We start from the raw sequence: 20,131 nt of genomic DNA on the forward strand, positions 1-20,131 counted from the left end.
AATGTTTGTGTACATACTTCTGTATTGTGGCAACCTGATACCATGGTCATTGTAGATAAACACTGAATCTGAAGTGTCAGCTTTCAGATGGGATCCCTTCCACTTGCTTCCTCTTCAGCACCAGGCTCCATGAGACCCAGGTGCATCCATGCCATCTTTGAGACTTAGCCCTTCCTTTCCCTCGAAAACCACCTGTTCAGCTGACTAGCACACACACAAACACACACACACACATACACAACCATACACCAACCAAGTTCCTTCAGGCGATATTTACATTACGACACATGTGACTTGAGATGCACTGGCCAGTCTTGCTATCCTTGCAGTGGAAACATTTGAGTGGGAGTGAATCCTCATTAAGATCCCTGTTAATTCTATTTCTTCGTTCAAGACGGGAAAGTGGGCCACCAATGGAGAAAACATGACCTGCTTCAAATCAGCTCTCATCACTGCTGATCTACCGTGAGAAATGGGATTAATCAATCGGAGACAGTAAATGTATCTACAAATTAAAAACGCTCATCACTGAACACGTACCTCTGGTGTTATTTTGGTGACATGGTAAGTGGGAGGCTTTCTCTCATAACATCAATCAAACAAACCTCAGATGTGTAAACTGACCGGTTTATGGAGTGTGTATCAAGAGGGACTGCACTAAATACACATATGGGTTAGTTAGAGTATCAAATATGATCGTGAGGAGTTATTTATAAAGATGACTATGTGTTGTTGAACTGATTATGACCTTGTAATTCAATACATTTATCCAGAAAATTCAAAAATTTGAAATAATTAATTCTAAAATTGTTAGGATTTCATATTCTCAATCTCACATGTTATTTTTTATTTATTTTTTACAGATATATATGTGTTTATGCAAAGTATTTCTGCAGCTCACACCGCAACATACTGAACATCTCCTCACCAAGCTTTACCTCCAAATGTGATAAACCCACAATAATTTCATCTTTAGAATGTATTAAAATGCATTCAGGCTTTGTCAAAGTGTGATGTGTCTTAAAAGTCCAGATTTCCAAGTCAAACGTGGGAATGTGGATCACAATTGTAACGCTCCCCATGCTCTGATTGGATCAATATGTTTTCAGTTGATTGTTTAGTTGTGAGATGGGATTTAATAACTACTGTTGCTGACAGTTGGTTGTACCCCTTTGTCACGACACTAACAAAGACAGACACTTCACTGAAAAAGAAAATACTTAAGCTGTGAAACAATCAAAATGTTTTCAAGCGAAGATTAAATGTTACAAATCAGAAAAGGTGTATGATTTATTTGCATAGTAATTATTGCCCAGTAGTTAATGGACAGCTTGACAGATGGACTGTGAGACGAATGTTGCTCTTTTATGTGTTCACTGTTTGTTGGTCTCTCTCTTACGGTGAACAGAGCTTGATGTTTTAGTAGACGTTCCTTTAAGCCTTGATGCAGAGCATCTCTCCTGAAGCCATTTTCTCTGTCTTGATCTGAAAAACAGGCAGAGATTATGAAAAATCACGTCATTGGGTAGCAGCAGCGAATACTGTGTAACTCGGAGGTATGAAACTTATTTTGAAATCAATATTTTGAGCATTAACTATACCAGGATCTGACACACAGATGTTGTTTAAAGTAAAGGCTTGTGTTTCATAAAATGAGTGATAACTTTAAAATAGAAGTTACAGTGGTTACATACAATGGTGTGTCTTTTGAACACGAGATTTCAAACTCAGAACCACTGTGTGTGATAAGTAAATGCTACATTGTGAAGTAACAGTTAAAACCTACTAAATCATACATAATTAAATACACATAAATTGTGACAACATGTGTAATTAATGTTGTACATTTAATCATTAATTACATTTCAAATTGTTTCAGAAGAGATGAAAAAGCTGCAGAAGTTTACTCTTATTAAATTAGCTAAAGGACATCCTTTGAATGCATATGTTCTCCTCCGATCGTCCAATTATTAAAGATATGTCTTAAATAAGGTAAATCTTAGATAACCGCGCACCAATGGAAATGCATGAACTTTTGCTTCATCACAGAGCTACTACAAATGTCGTATGGGTCCGACCTCAATGTAGTAATGAAATCAAAGGGATGCACTGGACACTTTTCAGGGATTGAGTCTCTACTCTGCAGACTTGCTTATTCAACACTGACGCTGTGCTGCTCTTTGCTGCTCTTTGCTGCCCTCGCATGCTGCTTAAAGGAACTTTCTTCTCCTTTGGTGCAATGCATGCACACACACCTGCTCCAACAGTCTAACAAAGGCCGACTCTCCAAAACAGTCCATGAATCAAAGAATGTCTGAGCTAAAAAAAAGTTTGTACTTGCTGATGTTGCTCCTTTTGACTACAAATGCATGGGATGTTCCAGACCTACCGAGCCTCAAGGAACGAGCAGCTCTCACACATGTATATACATACACAAGTTTAAAACTGACAACTACACTGCATCTTTCCATTCCAAATTAAATTGTCACATATAGGGTACATTTCTGGTTCTCACCTGTGTCGCTGACTTCCAAAGCGAGATAACCATCCAATAAGGAGCGGAACCCTGTCAGCCCCCCCATGGCAGCATAAGGGACATCCCTGCCGAGAGGCTGACCACGTGCCCCCCTCTCTAGTTTTGTCTCAACCTGAGAAAAAGAAAAAATGTTTTGAGTTCAAATTTAGCAACTTTATGTTACTGAACAAATAGTAGCAATATTGTTAATCTATGTCAACCATTATTAGCCTGTGTGTTTTTTGACACAAAGGATCTGTGTTTAAGGTTTGACTCTACTTACCAGCGTCTGATGGGCAGAGCTGGGCTGACCACAACCACAAGTGAAGGGGCTCTTGAACCCAGAACAGGAACTGCCTGAAAAATGTTATTCTCATCTTGAACATGAACCATATATACTGTATGACTCATGTGAATAATTTTGGGTTAGAATTAATCTGCTCTCTAATTTCATACTCACATGTTTTGCACAAGTGGCCAGTAGCTTCACTGTGATCCTGAGGAAAGTGTTTACACCTGCAGCGGACAGGATTTGGCCCAATCTGGGGTACATACTGGTAGGCAGAACAAGGACACACTCTGACCTGGCATGGTAGGGCTAAGGGCCGCTCAGAGGGGACCACCTCAAAGTCGGTCTTGTGTTGCTTGTATCTGGAGAAAATAATATTAATCACAAATGTGTTTATACATGTACGTCTATGTGTGTGGTGGCGAGAAAGGGATGACACTTGATTTCATGTGTTATAAGGGAATCGTACTACCTATGTGTACAGAAGCACAGTGTTTCGGGACCAATGAGTTTGCAGTCGATACCTCCTGGGACCCCAAAGCTGACATAGAGCCTGTTTTTCACTCGTTGAGGGAGCAACTTCCTCTTGTACTCCTCATATTCCTCTGGAGTGAACAGTTGTCCTCCATCATCATCACCCACAATCCTTGAAAAGACAAACCACCAATAAAAAAAGGTAATTATTATGGGCATATACAGTTACTTATAACAAAGAAATATTGGGTTATAGTAGCATTTGTATTGTACTTTATCTGTTAACCTTCATGCCTTCCTCTGTAGTTAGCATTAAATAGCACGTTAGATGTCAGATGCTGGCCGCTTGATCACAAGTGTATAAAACATCTCCAGAGATGAGCTAAAGTCAGGAGTTGAAACATAACGTTGAGTCAAACCTTGTGTACTCCCTGTAGTCATCGACCGCGTGTAGAGCTGATTCATTGAGACATACTTTCTCCATTGTCGAAAATTCGAAACAAATAGCTGTGGGGTGTTTTCGTTTTTGTCTCACACAGCAGGAAACTCCTGTTTACCACGGTTTACTGTGTTGCCATGGAAATGTTTGCAGACGTCCCTCTAGCGGTCGTAAAGTGAACTGCAAACACGCAAATCCACTCACAGGGAAATAGAGAGAGGAAGAGGGCAGAAGTAAAGTTATGTCTAACCGTGTCTAACTAAACTTAAATCAAGCAAACAGTAACATTAGCAGTAATGTTACCCCGAACACGTTTCCACGAACTATACAAGCTCAAGTAAGCTGAAAAAGTTAGCGCTTTGGTTTTGTTGTTTAAAGTAAACCGGATTAACTGCAGGTTAAATGTTTACCTGCACTGAAACCAAGTAACTGTTACTACTAACGCTAAGAACTTTAGTACAACGTGTAATGTTTACTTTCGTCTTGCGTTAAATCAAGAGAAAGAGAGCGCGCAGTGTAAATACATTTCCCATAATGCAACAGTGATGAAGCATCCAGTAGACGTTCAGGGGAACCATGACAGTCTGCACACGCTTGCAGTCCTAGCTACCGACCTCTTCTTGCTAGGACATCGTTGTTTTTTCGACACCGTGTAGGAAGATGCTGAAATGGCAGCGAGAGAGAGCTGACGCCTAAACGCGTTGCTCGGTACCTAACATTATTTAAGGAGACAGCAGGCTTTCCCGAGATATGTTCATCCCCCGCGTGAGGAACGACAGCCCAAACATCAAGCACCATTCAGTGTCAGCCAGAGGTAGCAGCTGAAGCTCTCATGCGCCTCGTCCCTGCTTCTCTGTAGCCTGATCAATCCCGCTGCGATCTCCAGCTATCTTCTCAGACAGCACGCTGGGGTAAAGTATCTGTTTTTGTTGGGATTTGATTCATCTGCATATAATAGTTTAGCCTTTTTGTTGGCAGTCAAGTTTGAGCGTTGCTACGTAAGTTGTAACTATGTGGAGCTAACCTCACCGTTAGTGGAGTTGGAAATAGCTTCAACTAAGCTTTGAGCGGCTGCTAATAATTCAAAAATAATTTTAGGTTTAAAAAAAAAAAAAGTCGTGAAACTTCACCTTGGTCGAGTGTTAGTTTACATTTCACATCACATGTGTATCTTGACATTGTGTATGTAGTCGTTAAGTCAAGTTTAGCAAATCAACATGTTCAGTTGACTAAATACATTCAATCTATGTATTTAGTCAACATTACAGTGTCCATCATGCACGTTGTCTTTGTCTTTGTTATACATGTCTGTATCTCATCCATCCCTTTTTAGTTTATACTACAGGTCAGGTGAGTGCCAGCTGATAAAACACAGGTGACAGCTGTTGTGGCCAATATTTAACCACCGGATTAGTTATTTTGAATGACAATGTGTGCCTTATCATTGTCAATCCTCCCTTTTAAGTACGCAATTTTCAAACAGTCCTAAAACAGCCTAAACAAGTGGAACATTCATTCATTCATTCATGAGGTTGTGGCCAACATTACATTACATTACATGTCATTTAGCTGACGCTTTTATCCAAAGCGACTTACAATAAGTGCATTAAACCATGAGTCCAAACTCAGAACAACAAGAATCAAGTACAATTTCTTCAATAACGTTAAACTACAAAGTGCTATCGGTAAGGGACATTTAAGTGCTACTAAAGTGCTACTACGGCGCTACCTTCCCTATTCAAGGTATAGTCGAAAAAGATGTGTTTTTAATTTGCGACGGAAGATGTAGAGACTTTCTGCTGTCAATGGGGAGCTCGTTCCACCAATGAGGAGCCAGCACAGCAAACAGTCGTGATTTTGTTGAGTGTTTAGCTCGAAGTGAAGGAGCTACAAGCCGATTGGCAGAAGCCGAGCGAAGTGAATGAGCTGGGGTGTGAGGTTAGACCATGTCCTGGATGTAGACCGGACCCGATCTGTTCACAGCACGGTACGCAAGTACCAATGTTTTGAAGCGGATGCGGGCGGCCACCGGTAACCAGTGAAGGTCGCGGAGGAGCGGAGTAGTGTGGGTAAATTTCAGGAGGTTGAAGACCAGTCGAGCAGCTGCATTCTGGATGAGCTGTAGAGGTCGAATGGCATTAGCAGGTAGACCTGCCAGGAGGGAGTTACAGTAGTCCAGCCGTGAGATGACCAGAGCCTGGACCAGAACTTGTGCCGCCTTCTGAGTGAGAAGAGGTTGTATTCTCCTGATGTTGTACAGCGTGTACCTACAGGAGCGTGTTATTGCAGTAATGTTGGCAGTCAGAGAGAGTTGACTGTCGATTGTCACACCGAGGTTCCTGGCAGTCAGAGTCGGAGCCAGCACATGGTGTGCCTTCCCATGGAACATAGATCCTGCCTGGTGAATAACTGAAATGACTAACAGTGGGACAGTGGCTGAATACCCAAAACTCTTCTGGTTGTTGTCAAGCATCAATCCTATTAATAAATAAAGATGGATGTGATCTGGTGCCAGACATATGGAAGGCCCAGACAATCACCCTAAAGATGTATTTTCCCTGGTGCTGGAATAGCTCACCCATATCTGTTAACGTAGCACCCTACACAGAAAGTCTACTCCAGCCTGACATGTAATTTGTACTTGATTGTGCAAAAACTCTCTGTATCATGCATTGGGTGTTTTCTTGTAAATACACGGCCCTTATTTTGAACGGTTCAAATTACTTAATGTGACTTCTTTCATCTTATTATGAAATGTGATGAAAATTAATTTCATACTTTTTATCTTCATAATGTGATGCTAAAACATTGCCCAGCTCCTGATTGAGACTAGGAGCTAAACATTGCAACACTTAAAAAGGGTGGCAAAGCTCTCAAGTTTGTCTGGTTTGTCAGTCACAACGTGTTTTGCATTCTGACCAGTTTCAACTGTTACTTTCATCAAGTCGTTACACCGTGCTTGGGCTTTCCCTTTTTAGTTCTTGCCCACTGAAACACAGCCACCGGGTCATAGGAAGGACATGTTTGTGTCCGTGTGTAGATAGAGACTGGGAAGCATTGCTAAACGGATTATGTTACCTTTCTTTTCATAATTGATTCCTTCGGTCACTGTCCCCTTTGACTTCAATAGGAAGGGACATTACCACAGCCAAGAGAGAAAGAGAGCGCGGAGAATGAACTTGGTGACAAAGTTGTGAAAACTGAGAAATGATCGCCCAATTTCCCCTGCATCTGCACAGTGCACATGCAGGGGCCATTTGCCAGTCAAATATCCATTGTGGAGGTTGGCTCATTGAATGAATACCCTCTGGTTGGTGCTTTGTCGTCTATCTGAAGCTGCAAAGTGAGTCCAATGAAATCTATACTGGTAATCGGGTTTCTGAGTTCAGAGGGCAGAACAATGTTTGTGGATGAGTGGGCTATTGTGCACCTTGACCGAAAGCAGCCAAGACATCCGTCTTTAATAATAGCTAAATAGTCTAGTTAGCCACTTTGATGTAGTCACTAGCTCCTTGCCAAATACGGATGAGGTAGATTTGTTTTTTCCATTCAGCACATGCAGAGGTGTTTGTTTGTTGGAAAATCTTGGTGCATTTATCTAAAAAAGACAATGCTTAGTGGGCCTTTGAAGAAGTTACAGAAAGACTTGAGAAATTACCCTTATAGTGTTTTTTGTTATATAGTAGAATGAGTTTCTTCTATCAATTCATGACATTGTAGCGTTGCACAATTAACATTTAAGCTTCATGCAAAAAAAGGGAAGCAATGACGAAACAAATGTCTATGTTTTTCTCTTTTGGTTAATCATATCTCTTTGTTTATCTTTGTATGCTTCTCCAACATAGTCAACAATGCCTGCGGACCCCCTGCCTGAACGCCCAGTCTGCATTGGTGATTTGATGTTAAACATCTTGCAGCCAAAGCACCTTTTCAAAAACTCCTGAATGCCGGTGTCTGTAGGCGCCAGCTTCCTTCTGGTTCCACTTCCTGGCTTCTGCTGTTGCTGAACACTTTTTCATCTCCTCTTAGGAGGGGCAGAATACCTAAAGGGGTTAGAGAAACTTCTATTGCTGTATGGGTATAATGCAAGCATGTGTCCTGCTGGAGCTCACTTGAGCAAGGCACCAAATCCACTCCAGCTTTAGGAATACTTCCCACTGGACTTTGACTTCTTTGTAGATGCGGACCCAATTAAAGAGAATCTCCCTGCCAGAATTGAATAATTAGCACTCTAATATTCAATTTATTGGTATATCCACACCCAAGAAAATACCGTCAGCCCAAGACCGGGCCTCTGCAGCTCCTCTCCCCTTCGCCCGCCCAGTACCATGCTGGGTGCACTCCTGGGGAGGAACATGTCACAGAAGCTGAGTGTGCTGCTGCTGGTATTTGGCCTGGCGTGGGGACTTATGCTGCTGCGTTACACTGTGCAGCAGCCTCGCCATCAGAGTAGCGCCGAGCTACGTGAGCAGATCCTGGAGCTCAGCCGGCGATACGTCAAGGTCCTGACAGAGGAGAACCAGAATGCACCAGGAGGGCTGCAGGGAACCTCCATGGCTGGCTATGGTAAGGATTCAGGGGGACAGGAGACGTGCTATGTAATACATGGATTATCTTTTATTACTGCTCTTTTTCCTGCCCATTAAATCACTTGCTTATAAACATTGGGTTTCAAAATGATGAAAGAGCATACTCGATCATTGATTAATTTTCTTCCTTGTGTTTTTTTCCCCCTCATTTTCTTTCCCTCTCACATGCGCACACAGCTGATCTTAAGAGGACTATCGCTGTGCTACTGGAGGACATTCTAACTCGACTGGTCAAACTGGAGGGGAAAATTGAGTTGCCGGTCAATGTCTCCTCCACAAATACCTCCCACACAGCAGGGGGCGTGCTCGCCTCCGCTTCTGCTGCCCTGCAGAAAACCTCAAAGCAGGACACACCTGTCAGTCACCCAGAAACGTCACACCTCCACCCACACATCCCCAATAGGCCTCTGCCACATCACCGAGCATAGTCTTAATAGATATATAAAAATTAAAAATTATTTTGAGCACATCACACTTTCCCAGCATTTATCACTGATGTTACCACATCAGACTAATGAAAAGCAATAGGGAGACATGTATACATCCAGAACGGTTACATTTGGGATACTTCTCAGAAATGTTCAGCCAGCTCAGAAATGCTGGTATTTATTTATTTTTTACCAAGACTGTAGCACATTTTTTTTATATTTGCATTTCTGATTTAGTTTGGCTTAGATTTAATGCCATATTTGAATCTTCAGACTCTATAAACGGAACCATATTCTCATACGCTTTATAATAAAAATGGCTTAATGTTCACCTATCTAAATTGGAAACTATTATACAATACTGCTTCAATAAATCAAAATGCTGAACTAAACAGTACACATGATAGGTAGGGCAGCTGTTTTTGTTTTGTCTGTTTAGTTGGTGCAGTTGCTAATTACTGTAAAAAGAAGATTCTACTTTTATCTTACACAGAGTCTTAAGAATAATTAAGCAGTATAGTTCATCTGTAAGAGATAATCCAAAGAATGTTATTTGCACTCCATCTGCAGGCAGTGAAATTGTGTATTTACAATTGCTGCAAGGCAGTTTGAGGTTTATGCAGAAAATGATGGGATGATGCCTATTTGCCACTGTAAACATGAGTGTGTGCATTTGTGTACTTTGTCTCAGTTAAAATCAATGGTTCCCTTGCTGAGTGTTGATAAATGATTTAACTAGATGTGTAGCACATTGAATGTACTTTGTAGTCAGTCGTAAGCCTGTCAGTGCTGTTAAGATGGCTGGCCTACTGCTACACATGTTCAGGGTTCATGTTGCACTGTGACTCTTTAGAGATTTTCTAAAAATACTGGGGTCATCCAACTTTGATATTTTAGGAGGGTGGACGTCAGGCTCTGGAATATAAATTAACTTTCTGCTGGTTCTGAGTATGGTTTCCATTATACTGAGAAACTATGGCACCTGCCCAGAGGAAGAAGATCTTTAGTTTGCACATAATGATGCTCATCAACATGATGACTTTGTGCGACAAGAAAGATGGGGGATACTTTCATCTCTACTACTTTGGGATTGTATGAGACAACGTCAATGTAGGTGGCATACTTAAACATGAGGGGAAAGGCTTCAAAATGTTGCTTACACATTACAGACCTAAATACATGAAGGCCTCAACTGAAGTATCAAACTGTTTTGACTGTCTGCATTGAGTAATGCCATAAATGTTCCTTGCTTCCTAATGCTAAAGTAGAAAAGTTGGTGACAGCTGCTGTGAGATAGCTTTACTAATAAATTGACCTGATGGAAACAATAATCTATCCTCATGGGGTATCAATTGCTATTTTATGAAATATGAACCAGTGCATTAACTAGTTCCATCTCAACCAGCATCAACATGTACATGCTTAGTGAATAATTTGTCATTAATACTATTTCATTTGTATTTTTTAATATGTAGTTTTACCTTTAAAGAGTTTCAATGCATGACTTTTGCTTGTAATGGGGGGGAATTCAAACGTGCAGTTATTACGAGACGTTCACGCTGAAGAACACTATGAAGGGGCGTGTGAGAAGACACGGACGTGACGTCAGATTCCGCAGCACATAAACATACCAGCAACCTCACGCGCCCGCCATCTTCTAGCTAATAAGCGGCCAAATTAAATTATTGCGTAAAAGCCTCAGTGCTGTTTATTTCGATATAGAATACAGTTGTATTTGCGCCACTGAACAATGAGCGACATTGAGGATGGACACTATAAAGGACGGGTAAGTAATTACATCGAACGATATCAAATATCTCCCTTTCTTCGAATTTCTTCCGTGTGGCTGTCGATTTAACTAGAGGCGATTCCGCCGCTAATGTAACGTACGCTAATGTAACAGCTAACGTAATATATCTTCGAAGTCGTCACATGCTTTGTCCGCTAACATCACCTGCGTTAAATCGGCGCAGAAGTGTTTTTGGTTGTTTTGTTTTTTTCTTCGCAAAAGTAACGCACATTTCGCACGGACGGTTGTCTGCTAGCAAAGACCGCAACCAGCCTCGTCCTATGGCAGCTAGCTGTTAGCATGCTAGTTGATGTTAGCCTAAACGTCCCCGTGGTGTATCTCCACGGGTTACAGTTAGTGTTTGCTGTTGTACGTTGAATGCATCGCTACTCACTCATTTGCTTATGAACTTATGCACGAGATGTTTGTGACGTTTGAATATCGTCCTTTTGTGCCGTTATCACAGCTGCAGCCGTTACTGCATTTAGTTAACGTTAGGCGACCTGAGTATTTGTTTTCCCAGTTATACGAGAGGTTAACTTAAATCCAAAGCATCTCTCCCTTCCCTGCTTTCACGCTCTTTTTTTATCAAATAAAAAAAAATTCACAACATGTATCTAAGCTCTTAATTTATCATATTGTAGCTTAAATTGTTGTAACTTTGCTCATTTACTTAATTTATGGAATATTAAATCTTAATGTAGCAGCAATGTAATTGTACTGCATTCAGTGTTCCTTTTCATTTCATTTAAAATATTCTCCTTTTCTTAAACCTATGATCTTAATTTTATTAAATGTTCTTTTTTCATTAAGGTAATTGATCGTGAAGGATTTGAAGAGTTTTATCCAAGAATGATGAAGAACATTTTCAAGATAAAAGAAGGCTAATGAAAACATGTACAGAGCAGAACATAGAAGTGGAAAGGGAGGAAATGTGACGGAAGAATGGTGTCAGATAGAAGCGCTTGCAGTATAATGGCTAAAATGAAACCGGTTTCAGTTTGGGTGAAGAGAGGAAAAACAGACCTGGAATCAGAAAATGAGAAAACTGAAAAAAGAAGAACGAAGAAGGATAGAAATCCTGAGAAAAGGGAGTAGCGTGTAAAGAATCTGGAAGAATGAATGTGTCCCTAGGTTAAGTAAATATACTGTTTGTGTCACATGTCTTTTCTTTACTGTGCTCCCTTTATGTAACATGAAAATGCATGTTTTATTTTCCTCTTGATGTTCCAGGTGAATATGGAAATAGATCCATTCTGTATTTTTTTTTAAAATTATTTATTTATTTATATATATATAGTTACTAATAAGGCCTCATTGTAAAACAAAGATTAATTTATTGGAATTTTAAGATTACTAACCCCTTCTTCCACAGTACATAAGCTGTACATTTTAGAAAGGTGTACTGTATGTGTCCAACATACTCTACCACATTTCACTACTCTGTTTTTTAGTATTTGGATATACATGTTTGTGTCCATGAGAAAGTTGTTAACATATTAATGTGGCTATAGGGGTCACGCTCCCCATCTAAATCGGATCGGGGGAGTCCAGCTCGGGTCAAGTCGGAGAGCAGGTCCGGCTCCCCGAGCCCAGCCCGGGCCGTCAAACGTTCGGGGTCCAGATCCCGCTCCCGGTCAAGATCTAGGTATGTTGTTGACCCTTTATGATAGACCATGTGATCCCATCATATTATGTTTATAAGGGGCTGAAATATGTCACTGGGTGCTTTGGCGCTTCCCTTTTCCTTCTATTCCCTGATTGTCATGTATAACTCATCTGTTGTGTGCCATTAAATTCAATGTCTCTCCCATGGTTAATTTAAAAAAAAAAAAAAGTATTTTATATTTTTCACAGTGCAATATTGGCCATTGTAGCCCATAATGTATTACATTTACATAAAACATTTCACATTGTCCCTCCCCCCCATGTTTTTTATGTGTCAAATACCTTTTTTAATTTGGAGACAAGTTTGCCCTTTTGTCCCCAATTATTTCTGACATTGCCCTTTCTTCCAATGCCACATCCTCTTCAGGTCTCATTCTAGGCGGCACTCAAACAAGCGCTATAGCCGCTCACGTTCTCGGTCATATTCCCAGCGGAGGAAGTCCCGCTCACGTTCCTACAGTCCAGAGTACCGCCGCAAGAAGAGCCAGAGCACTTCCCCGATGTCGAACCGGCGCCGTCACACCGGCAGCAGGGTAAGTGGGGGAGAGAACCAGATGACGCTTTGTGTATACTGACATTGTCAACATATTTACATTTTTGGTAGAGATTGGCTCATTGCACATTCTAGTCTATAAATAGTAAGGATATCAACATGCAATGTATGACCTTTTTACTAAATAGAGTAATGTATACAAAATTGGTCACCCTCAAAGTTTTAGGGAGATACCTTTTTTTTTTTATAAGCAAGTCATACCTGCAATTCAAAAACGTATTTTTTAGCAGACAAATTTGGATTTAAAGCTGCTACTTGCTTTAACAATCACTAGGTAATCTCCTTGCAACTTTATTTTCCTTTGAGTATACCATTGTTTTAGTTCTTTGTTGTTTTAGACACATCACAGTGGTTATATGGAACAGGGATGTCGTATATGTACAAATTGTAAAGCCCTCTGAGGCTAATTTGTGAGTTTGGGCGATACAAAATAAACTGAATTGAATTATAGCAAAAAAAATTAAATTGTTATCCATATGGCTGAGTTATATTAGTAAACATATTTACAAGGATACTATGATTTTAGTATGTAACCTTTAAGTCAAGAGCAAGTGAATTTCTCATTCCTTCATCTGTTTGAAAGTGTAATTTTTCATATGATTTGTGGGTAATGCTAAGGGAAACCACACATGTAATAACCCCCTTTATTAACCTTCCATTCTTTTCATCAACAGAGCAACGACTTCCCTAAAGAAGCTAACAGTCATGGTGGAGATGCTGATGTAAGGGTATGTGGACCGTCAGACATATTTTGGGCAAACCCAATGTATTGTTTGTGGGTCAAAGATGCTGCTCCCTGTGTAGTACTGGGTGAGGGGAAAGTGATCATAGTAAAAAAGAACTTTGATTTGAATAGTTGTCATTTATTTTATTGCATAAATATAGTGTGTGGATGATTTTGAGATGCAGTGCATGTGTGTATATGCAGTTTTCATGTGTTGTAGCAATACATGAATGATGCAAAATATACTAAATATGTATACTATTTTAAAACGTTCTTGTAATGATGTGAGAGTACAGCTGGAGATGCTTGGCGAGAAAAGTTACTCCGTTGGAAAAATGTACATAGATTCTTACCTTTTTAGTAGTGACACAAGAACTGCCTAAGTTTTAAGTCATAATGTAAGAGAAAATATCCAATGTAGTTGGAGGGAAATGCATCCTCCCAGTGAAACGTTAAACAACAAATCTGAAACTGACAATATACAATTATGGAGATTTTTTCAAAGTTCTAAATTAGTTACTACATGATATTCTCTGAGGGTACTACTGTTTTCTGTGCTTACATTTTGGAAAGATTGACCTCTACAGCCTCCGTGCCCAGTGCATTAAACATGTAAAATGCTGCTGAGCATGTTTTGCATATTAAATCCAGTCAATGTATTTAGTTTATAAATCATAAGATGGACAGACTGGGTAAGCCACACCATCAACTCTAACCCTTATGTTGACCTTTCCAGGCGAACCCTGACCCCAGCACATGTTTGGGGGTGTTTGGCTTGAGCCTGTACACTACAGAGCGGGACCTGAGGGAGGTGTTTTCTCGCCACGGTCCTCTGGCAGGGGTCAATGTAGTGTACGACCAGCGCACCGGTCGCTCCCGTGGCTTTGCTTTTGTTTACTACGAAAGAATTGATGATTCCAAAGAGGTAAATGTTTGGTTTGTTTATTGTTAATATGCCGAATGATTGTCAGTGCTTGACCCAGACTCATTTGTTTTATGTCTAGTAATGTGTTTAATCACATTAACTTTTTATGGTGTAAAATATTCCTTGATTAGATGGCTTAAATGAAAAGTGTCATGTCTCTTGGTTCTAATAATCAGGAGTGAAAAGTATTGAGATTGAGTAAAGTTTTAAGTCTAACTCTTGTCTTGATCATTAACACGTATATTGTTTTGGACTGTTTTCATAGTATTTGTACATGCAGCTTCAAAGGTCCTCCACTTCAGATACAGCTCTCATTTATTGATTTATGGTGTGATTACATAAGTAAGCCACTAGGTGTCTCTCTCTCCATAAATTCTCTCACTTTGCTGTCATGCATCTCATAGCAAGGGGGTTACAGTGTGTAATGTAGGTGAACCTTTAAGAAATAATTGATAAGTACCAAAAAAATAAATATTCTGATAACATCCTTGCCCTCTCCTCCCTTTTGTATTCCTTAGGCAATGGAGCGAGCCAATGGCATGGAGCTGGACGGGAGGCGCATCAGAGTGGACTATTCCATTACTAAACGTGCTCATACCCCCACACCAGGAATCTACATGGGCCGACCAACTCAGTAAGATCAACACTGTTCACGTACCAGTTTCCTTTACTTTGTGTGGAATTCATTCATTTCATGGTTGAAATTCCGAAGAAGCATGAATGCACATTCGAGCCATCAGGAGACAAATAAACTGGGCTGATCATCAGAATTTTTTTATCTAAATGTGTGTAATTTCTTGAAACATAACTTGTAACAATTTATATTAGTTCTGACATGGGGCTGTGTTTCTTGGGAGATACGACAATTGTACGTAATGGGCTATTTTCTTTTTCATCTTTCAACAGCAATGGTGGAGGAGGAGGTAGCGGAGGTGGCGGCGGCGGCAGCAGCGGTGGTGGTGGCAGCAGCAGCGGTGGAGGAAGCAGCAGCCGGAGAGGGAGAGACAGAGACAGTCATTATGACCGTGGCTATGAGCGCTACGACAGATATGACGAGTACGACTATAGGTACAGGTCAGTAATAGTTTGAGTAGACTGTCAATGTTGTTACGAGTAAATGTTTGACATTTTCTTTGTCTCGCAGCAGTCGGAGGCGCTCTCCGTCACCCTACTACAGTCGATACAGGTCTCGCTCACGGTCTCGCTCCTACAGCCCACGTAAGTATTAAGAGAATGCATCCAACAGAAAACTTGCAGAACTCCATCCAGACTGCTGTTAGTGTGCATATTCAAACTGATGTATGCATCTTGATCACTGGTGAAAACAATTGACTATTAGTAATCTATTCTGACTAATTCATATTTTCTTTTTGCAGGGCGATACTAACTTTCGTCTTTCAACGTTGAGCTTCCCTCCAATAATTGATGGTGTGTGCGACTCATCAAGGTGTTTCTGAGGGGAACATTTTGAATTGGCATGTCTATATCAATAGAACTCTAACGTTTGAGATGGTTCTTGTTCAAATGCAATAGGGGTCTTAATTTTTAGACGTTTTGATGCATCCATGTTGAATGTGAGCAAAGAACTCTTGCTTCATTCTTAGACTTGCATCCTTCTTTCCTTCATTTTCTGCAGCAATGCACCTTATTTTTCCTGTTAAGTGATCACTGTTAATGTGGCCCTTGATGGGGAAAGTAAAGGGTTTTTTTTGTAAATACTGGTGACCGTTAATTGTACAACTTGTTTTAAGTAAATTGATCAATCCACTCTGTATGTTAAGATCACAGATTGGTCTCAATGTTACTGAGCACTAACTGGCTTACTGGTAAGTAGCAGGTAATTCAGGCTTAAAAAAGGAGTGCCATTAGTAGTTGGTTCGTTGCTCGCATTCATCATTTTTTTTTTTGTCAAGGAAGTCATTTGAGTTTCTCTAGTTTTATTATCATGTACTACTTTTTTTGTATTGTTGTTTCTTTGTATGGAAATACAAATATATAAAAACTCCAAAGTTTAATGTGTTTTTTGTGATTAATGTGCATAGAAGTGCATGAAGTTGAGTTTTTTCCGTATAGGTGGGAGGTGATGCTTTTAAGTTGAGTGGGTGAGGTGGGATAACAAGCTGGGAGAGTTTCACAGAAAAAGACCAGTGCCTACACTATTATACGTTTATGTTTAACAAATTTAAAGTAGCTGATCTTGAGCCACTTTTTGAAACTACAAACGATTCTCCAAAAGTTGATTTTTCTCTCATTCAGGCTACACCATTGAACACATGCAAAAGGCCTATACCAAGCTTTTATTGGGTGGCTTTCATTACATAAGCTACAGTTCACAGACTAATATTCAGAGTATTCTTTAACTGTACATGGTTAGTTCATGAACATTTTTCAGTACATGTTCACTGCAACAAAAGGAGCTTGTGCTTAGCTCAAATGTGACTTTTATGTGACTGTTTCATACTTAACATTAACAATGTCCTTTTTTTGTGCTACAAAATGTGGCTGGGTTGTTCAATATGAGAACATGCATTAAACAACCTTGCATATGGCATCAACGCATTGTTTTTTTTGTCCCCAATGGACACCGTTGGGATAAACCAGATCTTGATCCTTCGTGGTGAATCAAAAGTAAACCTGAATGGGGGGGGGGGGTCTTTTATCTCTAGACCTCAATGAGGCACTTCATTCAAATGAGGTTAAAAGTCACTGACATTTTCATGGGGCCCCTCAGTTATGTTTTCATTCACACAAACTCAAAGATGATTCTCAAGGTAACCACTCGCTGGAAGGATACAAGGGTCAAAGTATGAGCTTCAACATTGAAAGCTGAAGTTGGATGTCATTGTACACATTGTGCTTCTTTTTAAACTTGATTTTTATGTTCAGTGAAAGTCATCACGAACATTTTTCCTGTATAAGCTTGTTATAAAAATCGGACGGACACATATAGTGCACTTTAACTCTCCATCAAATATGTGACTTTTCAATCAACTTTACCACAGTTATTTTGCAGAGGTCCATATTTTTTGTTAGAGGGCCAAAGATCTCTTCCAGGAAACATTAGCAGCACATTATCTTAAAGTTCTGATCCTAACGATGCTCAAGAGAAATCTCACCTGAGCTGTTCATTTGATTAAAATATTTTTGTAGGTTAAATGTTTAGGTAAGGTGTCCAAATTCAACAAAGTTATTTAATGAGTTAATTACTTAGCCACAGATTTTTAAATCCAAATAAAATGACTAGTCTACTTTACTGAAATTAATTAATTAGGTTGATTACCTCCAACCTAAAGTCAATATTCACATGTAGTAAATAAAAGCTATATTTTAAACAAGCATTTGCCGAAACCTTGAGAGAATATATGTACCATATAATATGAACCATGCCCCTTATTTTGCAATAAAAAAAATCTAGTGTAATTTTACAAATGTGAAAACTGGGAGCACAAGAATCCATGTTTCCTCTACTTTTAGAAAACAAGATATTGAAGAAATTGATTGCTTTTGAGTTGTTTCAAGTGCAGTTTTCTCAAGACAAATCATATGGCACCTAATCAATCAAGGTGCTGAAACTAGCAAATAGCAGCCATAAATGTAATTTAAGAGACACAAAGATACAGTAGCTATGCAATATGTGGCCAAGTCTGAAAATATGAATGTGGAAACACCCACACTTGACTAACTATTAATATGATCACATGCTCAACAATTACAAATGAGTCCTCAAGATCACAAAAATTGCAAAGGTCAACAGATGTTCATTCGAAAAAACATTTTATTGTAGAAATAAAAACAAATAGGAATCGCAAGCTATTTCTTTAAGTGTGCAGAATGGAATCAAACAACTTGCAATTGAAGAAATATTTCATTTGTAAAAAGAATAGTTGTGTAACAAAACAATACTATGACGTTATGTTTTGCTTCTGTTAATAGCTTGTAAGAGTTCTAAACATAAACTTTAAAAAATATGCTCACATATAAATATTTTCTGTAACTGTAATTCTTGATCTTGTCAACTTTCTCAAACTAATTCACAGGATTTGGCTTTTGTTCTGAAGAACAAAGTACGTGACAAGAAAACGAGAAAAACCTGCAGTTTCTTTCTCAATATTATTCTTTCTAAAATAACAAAGATATCAGCTGCAATATATTTGTCTTTTGATATGTCACCATTTACTTTTAACTCGTTAGTTGGGCCTGTTGTTAAAAATAAAGAAATCTTCTTTGGTTTTGAAGGGGGCACACACCGCCATTTTCTAATGAGATGAAGGGTGTCATCACAGGATAATCTGTGGAGAAAACACATCCATGTATGTGTGTTGCAGCCTGCATGAAACTCCTTAATGCAAACAGAAAACATATATCTGGACTGTTAAAAAACAAAAGCGTTGGCGTTAACATTGTTTACATCCCTGTATGTTACTGTAAAAAAAAAAGGCTCCATAGATTCTCAACATGGCGTTCATGCCACTGTGTTCTCTGCCTCTGTCCGAAGCGGTCAGTCTGTACTTTAATGCTTACAAGTGCAAAGAAAACACTGGGAGGGATTAGAATCGCCTGGCAATAAATACGAAATAAAACAATCTCACCGGAAAACCGAATCCCTTGATTGAGAGGAGCCTAAAGGGGGTCGTGAACGCGCCCTGCGCTAGGCGACGTAGACTACATCTCTGGGAGTGAGGCCAGCAGCTCAAAGTGGGGCTATAAACTGCGTTTTACTTAAACAATCTACCTCCCCTCTCTTCTCCTTCTCCTCTCTAGAAATATCCCAGACTATGTTTCACCGGATCGATTTTGTCAGTTCCTTTTTCCTGCACTGACATTAACCGCAGAAATCTTCCCACGTAGGACGCAGTCTCGTCTGAAAACTTCATGTCAGTTTTGCCCCCTATGGAATTTGTCCATAGCGAGGGGTCCTTAAACTGGGGGGCGGGGAGACTTTCTGTACATTCCTCAGCGATACATTCACTGCTCCTCCTGCAGAGCCTGCAGCCACGCACACGCACGCACGCACGCACACACACACACACACGGGCTGCAGCCATGCATCAGCTCATTTAAACAGACAGTCAGGCGAGCAGTTCACATGACTTCTGTCGCTATATACGGACACGGCACCATCTACACGATGCTAAGCAGCCGGCAGTAGCACCAGACCGAGTTCCTGTGTTACGTTTCGTTATTTAATTTCCAGTGCAAATCCTTAAGGCCGAATAGACTGGGTTGTAACAAATTGTGTGCGCCTAACTAGGCCAAAGGAAAGCCTCCATGTTTAATGCATTCCTTATATGTGTCCATACAGAAAGAACAGGCCTGTATGGATCCAACCACTGAGACACAAGTTAAAACTCTTCGGGAGTTGAAACTAATTATAGAACGATTACAAGTTTGCAGTAAAGCGGAAGTTTAAAACGCTCTCCTTTATTCATCTTTATTCAAACAAGTGGTTAACGAATGTAAACACTTCCCTAAACTTCCTGAAAAGTTGAGAAGTTATTTTTAAAAAAAAGTGCCGCAGATATGGACTTGCTTGTGGTTCGTTACATCTTTATGGCTCGTGACAAAACCCAGCAAAGGAAACATGGGGAGAAATGCATAATTGGCGCCCTGATTCATATAGAATAGCCGAGCAGAGGAGCCAATGAATGGACGCGTTGAGGCCGTGCCAGCAGCAGTAGTACGGAGCGGGGCTGCAGCCCCGTGATTGGACAGCCGTCCCGACCAATCAGAGGGCGGCG

General features: G+C 40.1%; 3 protein-coding genes across 9 annotated transcripts; 2 read left to right on the forward strand and 1 right to left on the reverse strand.

The window, feature by feature from the left end:
- Positions 1-1,277: 1,277 nt before the first annotated feature.
- fam221a (family with sequence similarity 221 member A) lies at positions 1,278-3,952 on the reverse strand. Its single transcript, XM_034546086.1, is given in 7 exon segments — positions 1,278-1,465; positions 1,468-1,485; positions 2,516-2,648; positions 2,799-2,872; positions 2,976-3,166; positions 3,277-3,450; positions 3,698-3,952. Coding segments are annotated over 7 exon segments (747 nt in total). The 5' UTR covers positions 3,763-3,952; the 3' UTR covers positions 1,278-1,373.
- ccdc126 (coiled-coil domain containing 126) lies at positions 3,390-10,065 on the forward strand. 2 transcript variants are annotated; one of them, XM_034546088.1, is made up of 3 exons: positions 3,390-3,480; positions 7,563-8,283; positions 8,484-10,065. In XM_034546088.1, the coding sequence occupies exons 2-3, from the start codon at positions 8,046-8,048 to the stop codon at positions 8,732-8,734; spliced, it is 489 nt and encodes a 162-aa protein (XP_034401979.1). In that variant the 5' UTR covers positions 3,390-3,480; positions 7,563-8,045; the 3' UTR covers positions 8,735-10,065. The 2 variants fall into 2 exon arrangements, with proteins under 2 accessions (XP_034401979.1, XP_034401978.1); XM_034546087.1 differs by lacking the exon at positions 3,390-3,480 and adding an exon at positions 3,862-4,628.
- A 262-nt stretch (positions 10,066-10,327) lies between these two features.
- On the forward strand, positions 10,328-16,408 carry tra2a (transformer 2 alpha homolog). Of its 6 annotated transcripts, none has more exons than XM_034546080.1 (9): positions 10,328-10,520; positions 12,038-12,171; positions 12,559-12,724; positions 13,419-13,472; positions 14,205-14,393; positions 14,912-15,027; positions 15,300-15,467; positions 15,541-15,611; positions 15,770-16,408. In XM_034546080.1, exons 1-9 carry the CDS (start codon positions 10,485-10,487, stop codon positions 15,778-15,780), a joined length of 945 nt encoding a protein of 314 aa, XP_034401971.1. In that variant the 5' UTR covers positions 10,328-10,484; the 3' UTR covers positions 15,781-16,408. The 6 variants fall into 6 exon arrangements, with proteins under 6 accessions (XP_034401971.1, XP_034401974.1, XP_034401970.1 ...); XM_034546083.1 differs by having other exon boundaries at positions 15,300-15,461; XM_034546078.1 differs by having other exon boundaries at positions 10,329-10,520; positions 15,538-15,611.
- Positions 16,409-20,131: the final 3,723 nt, after the last annotated feature.

Source organism: Cyclopterus lumpus, chromosome 11 (assembly GCF_009769545.1).
Source record: "Cyclopterus lumpus isolate fCycLum1 chromosome 11, fCycLum1.pri, whole genome shotgun sequence".
NCBI classification, from domain to species: domain Eukaryota; kingdom Metazoa; phylum Chordata; class Actinopteri; order Perciformes; family Cyclopteridae; genus Cyclopterus; species Cyclopterus lumpus.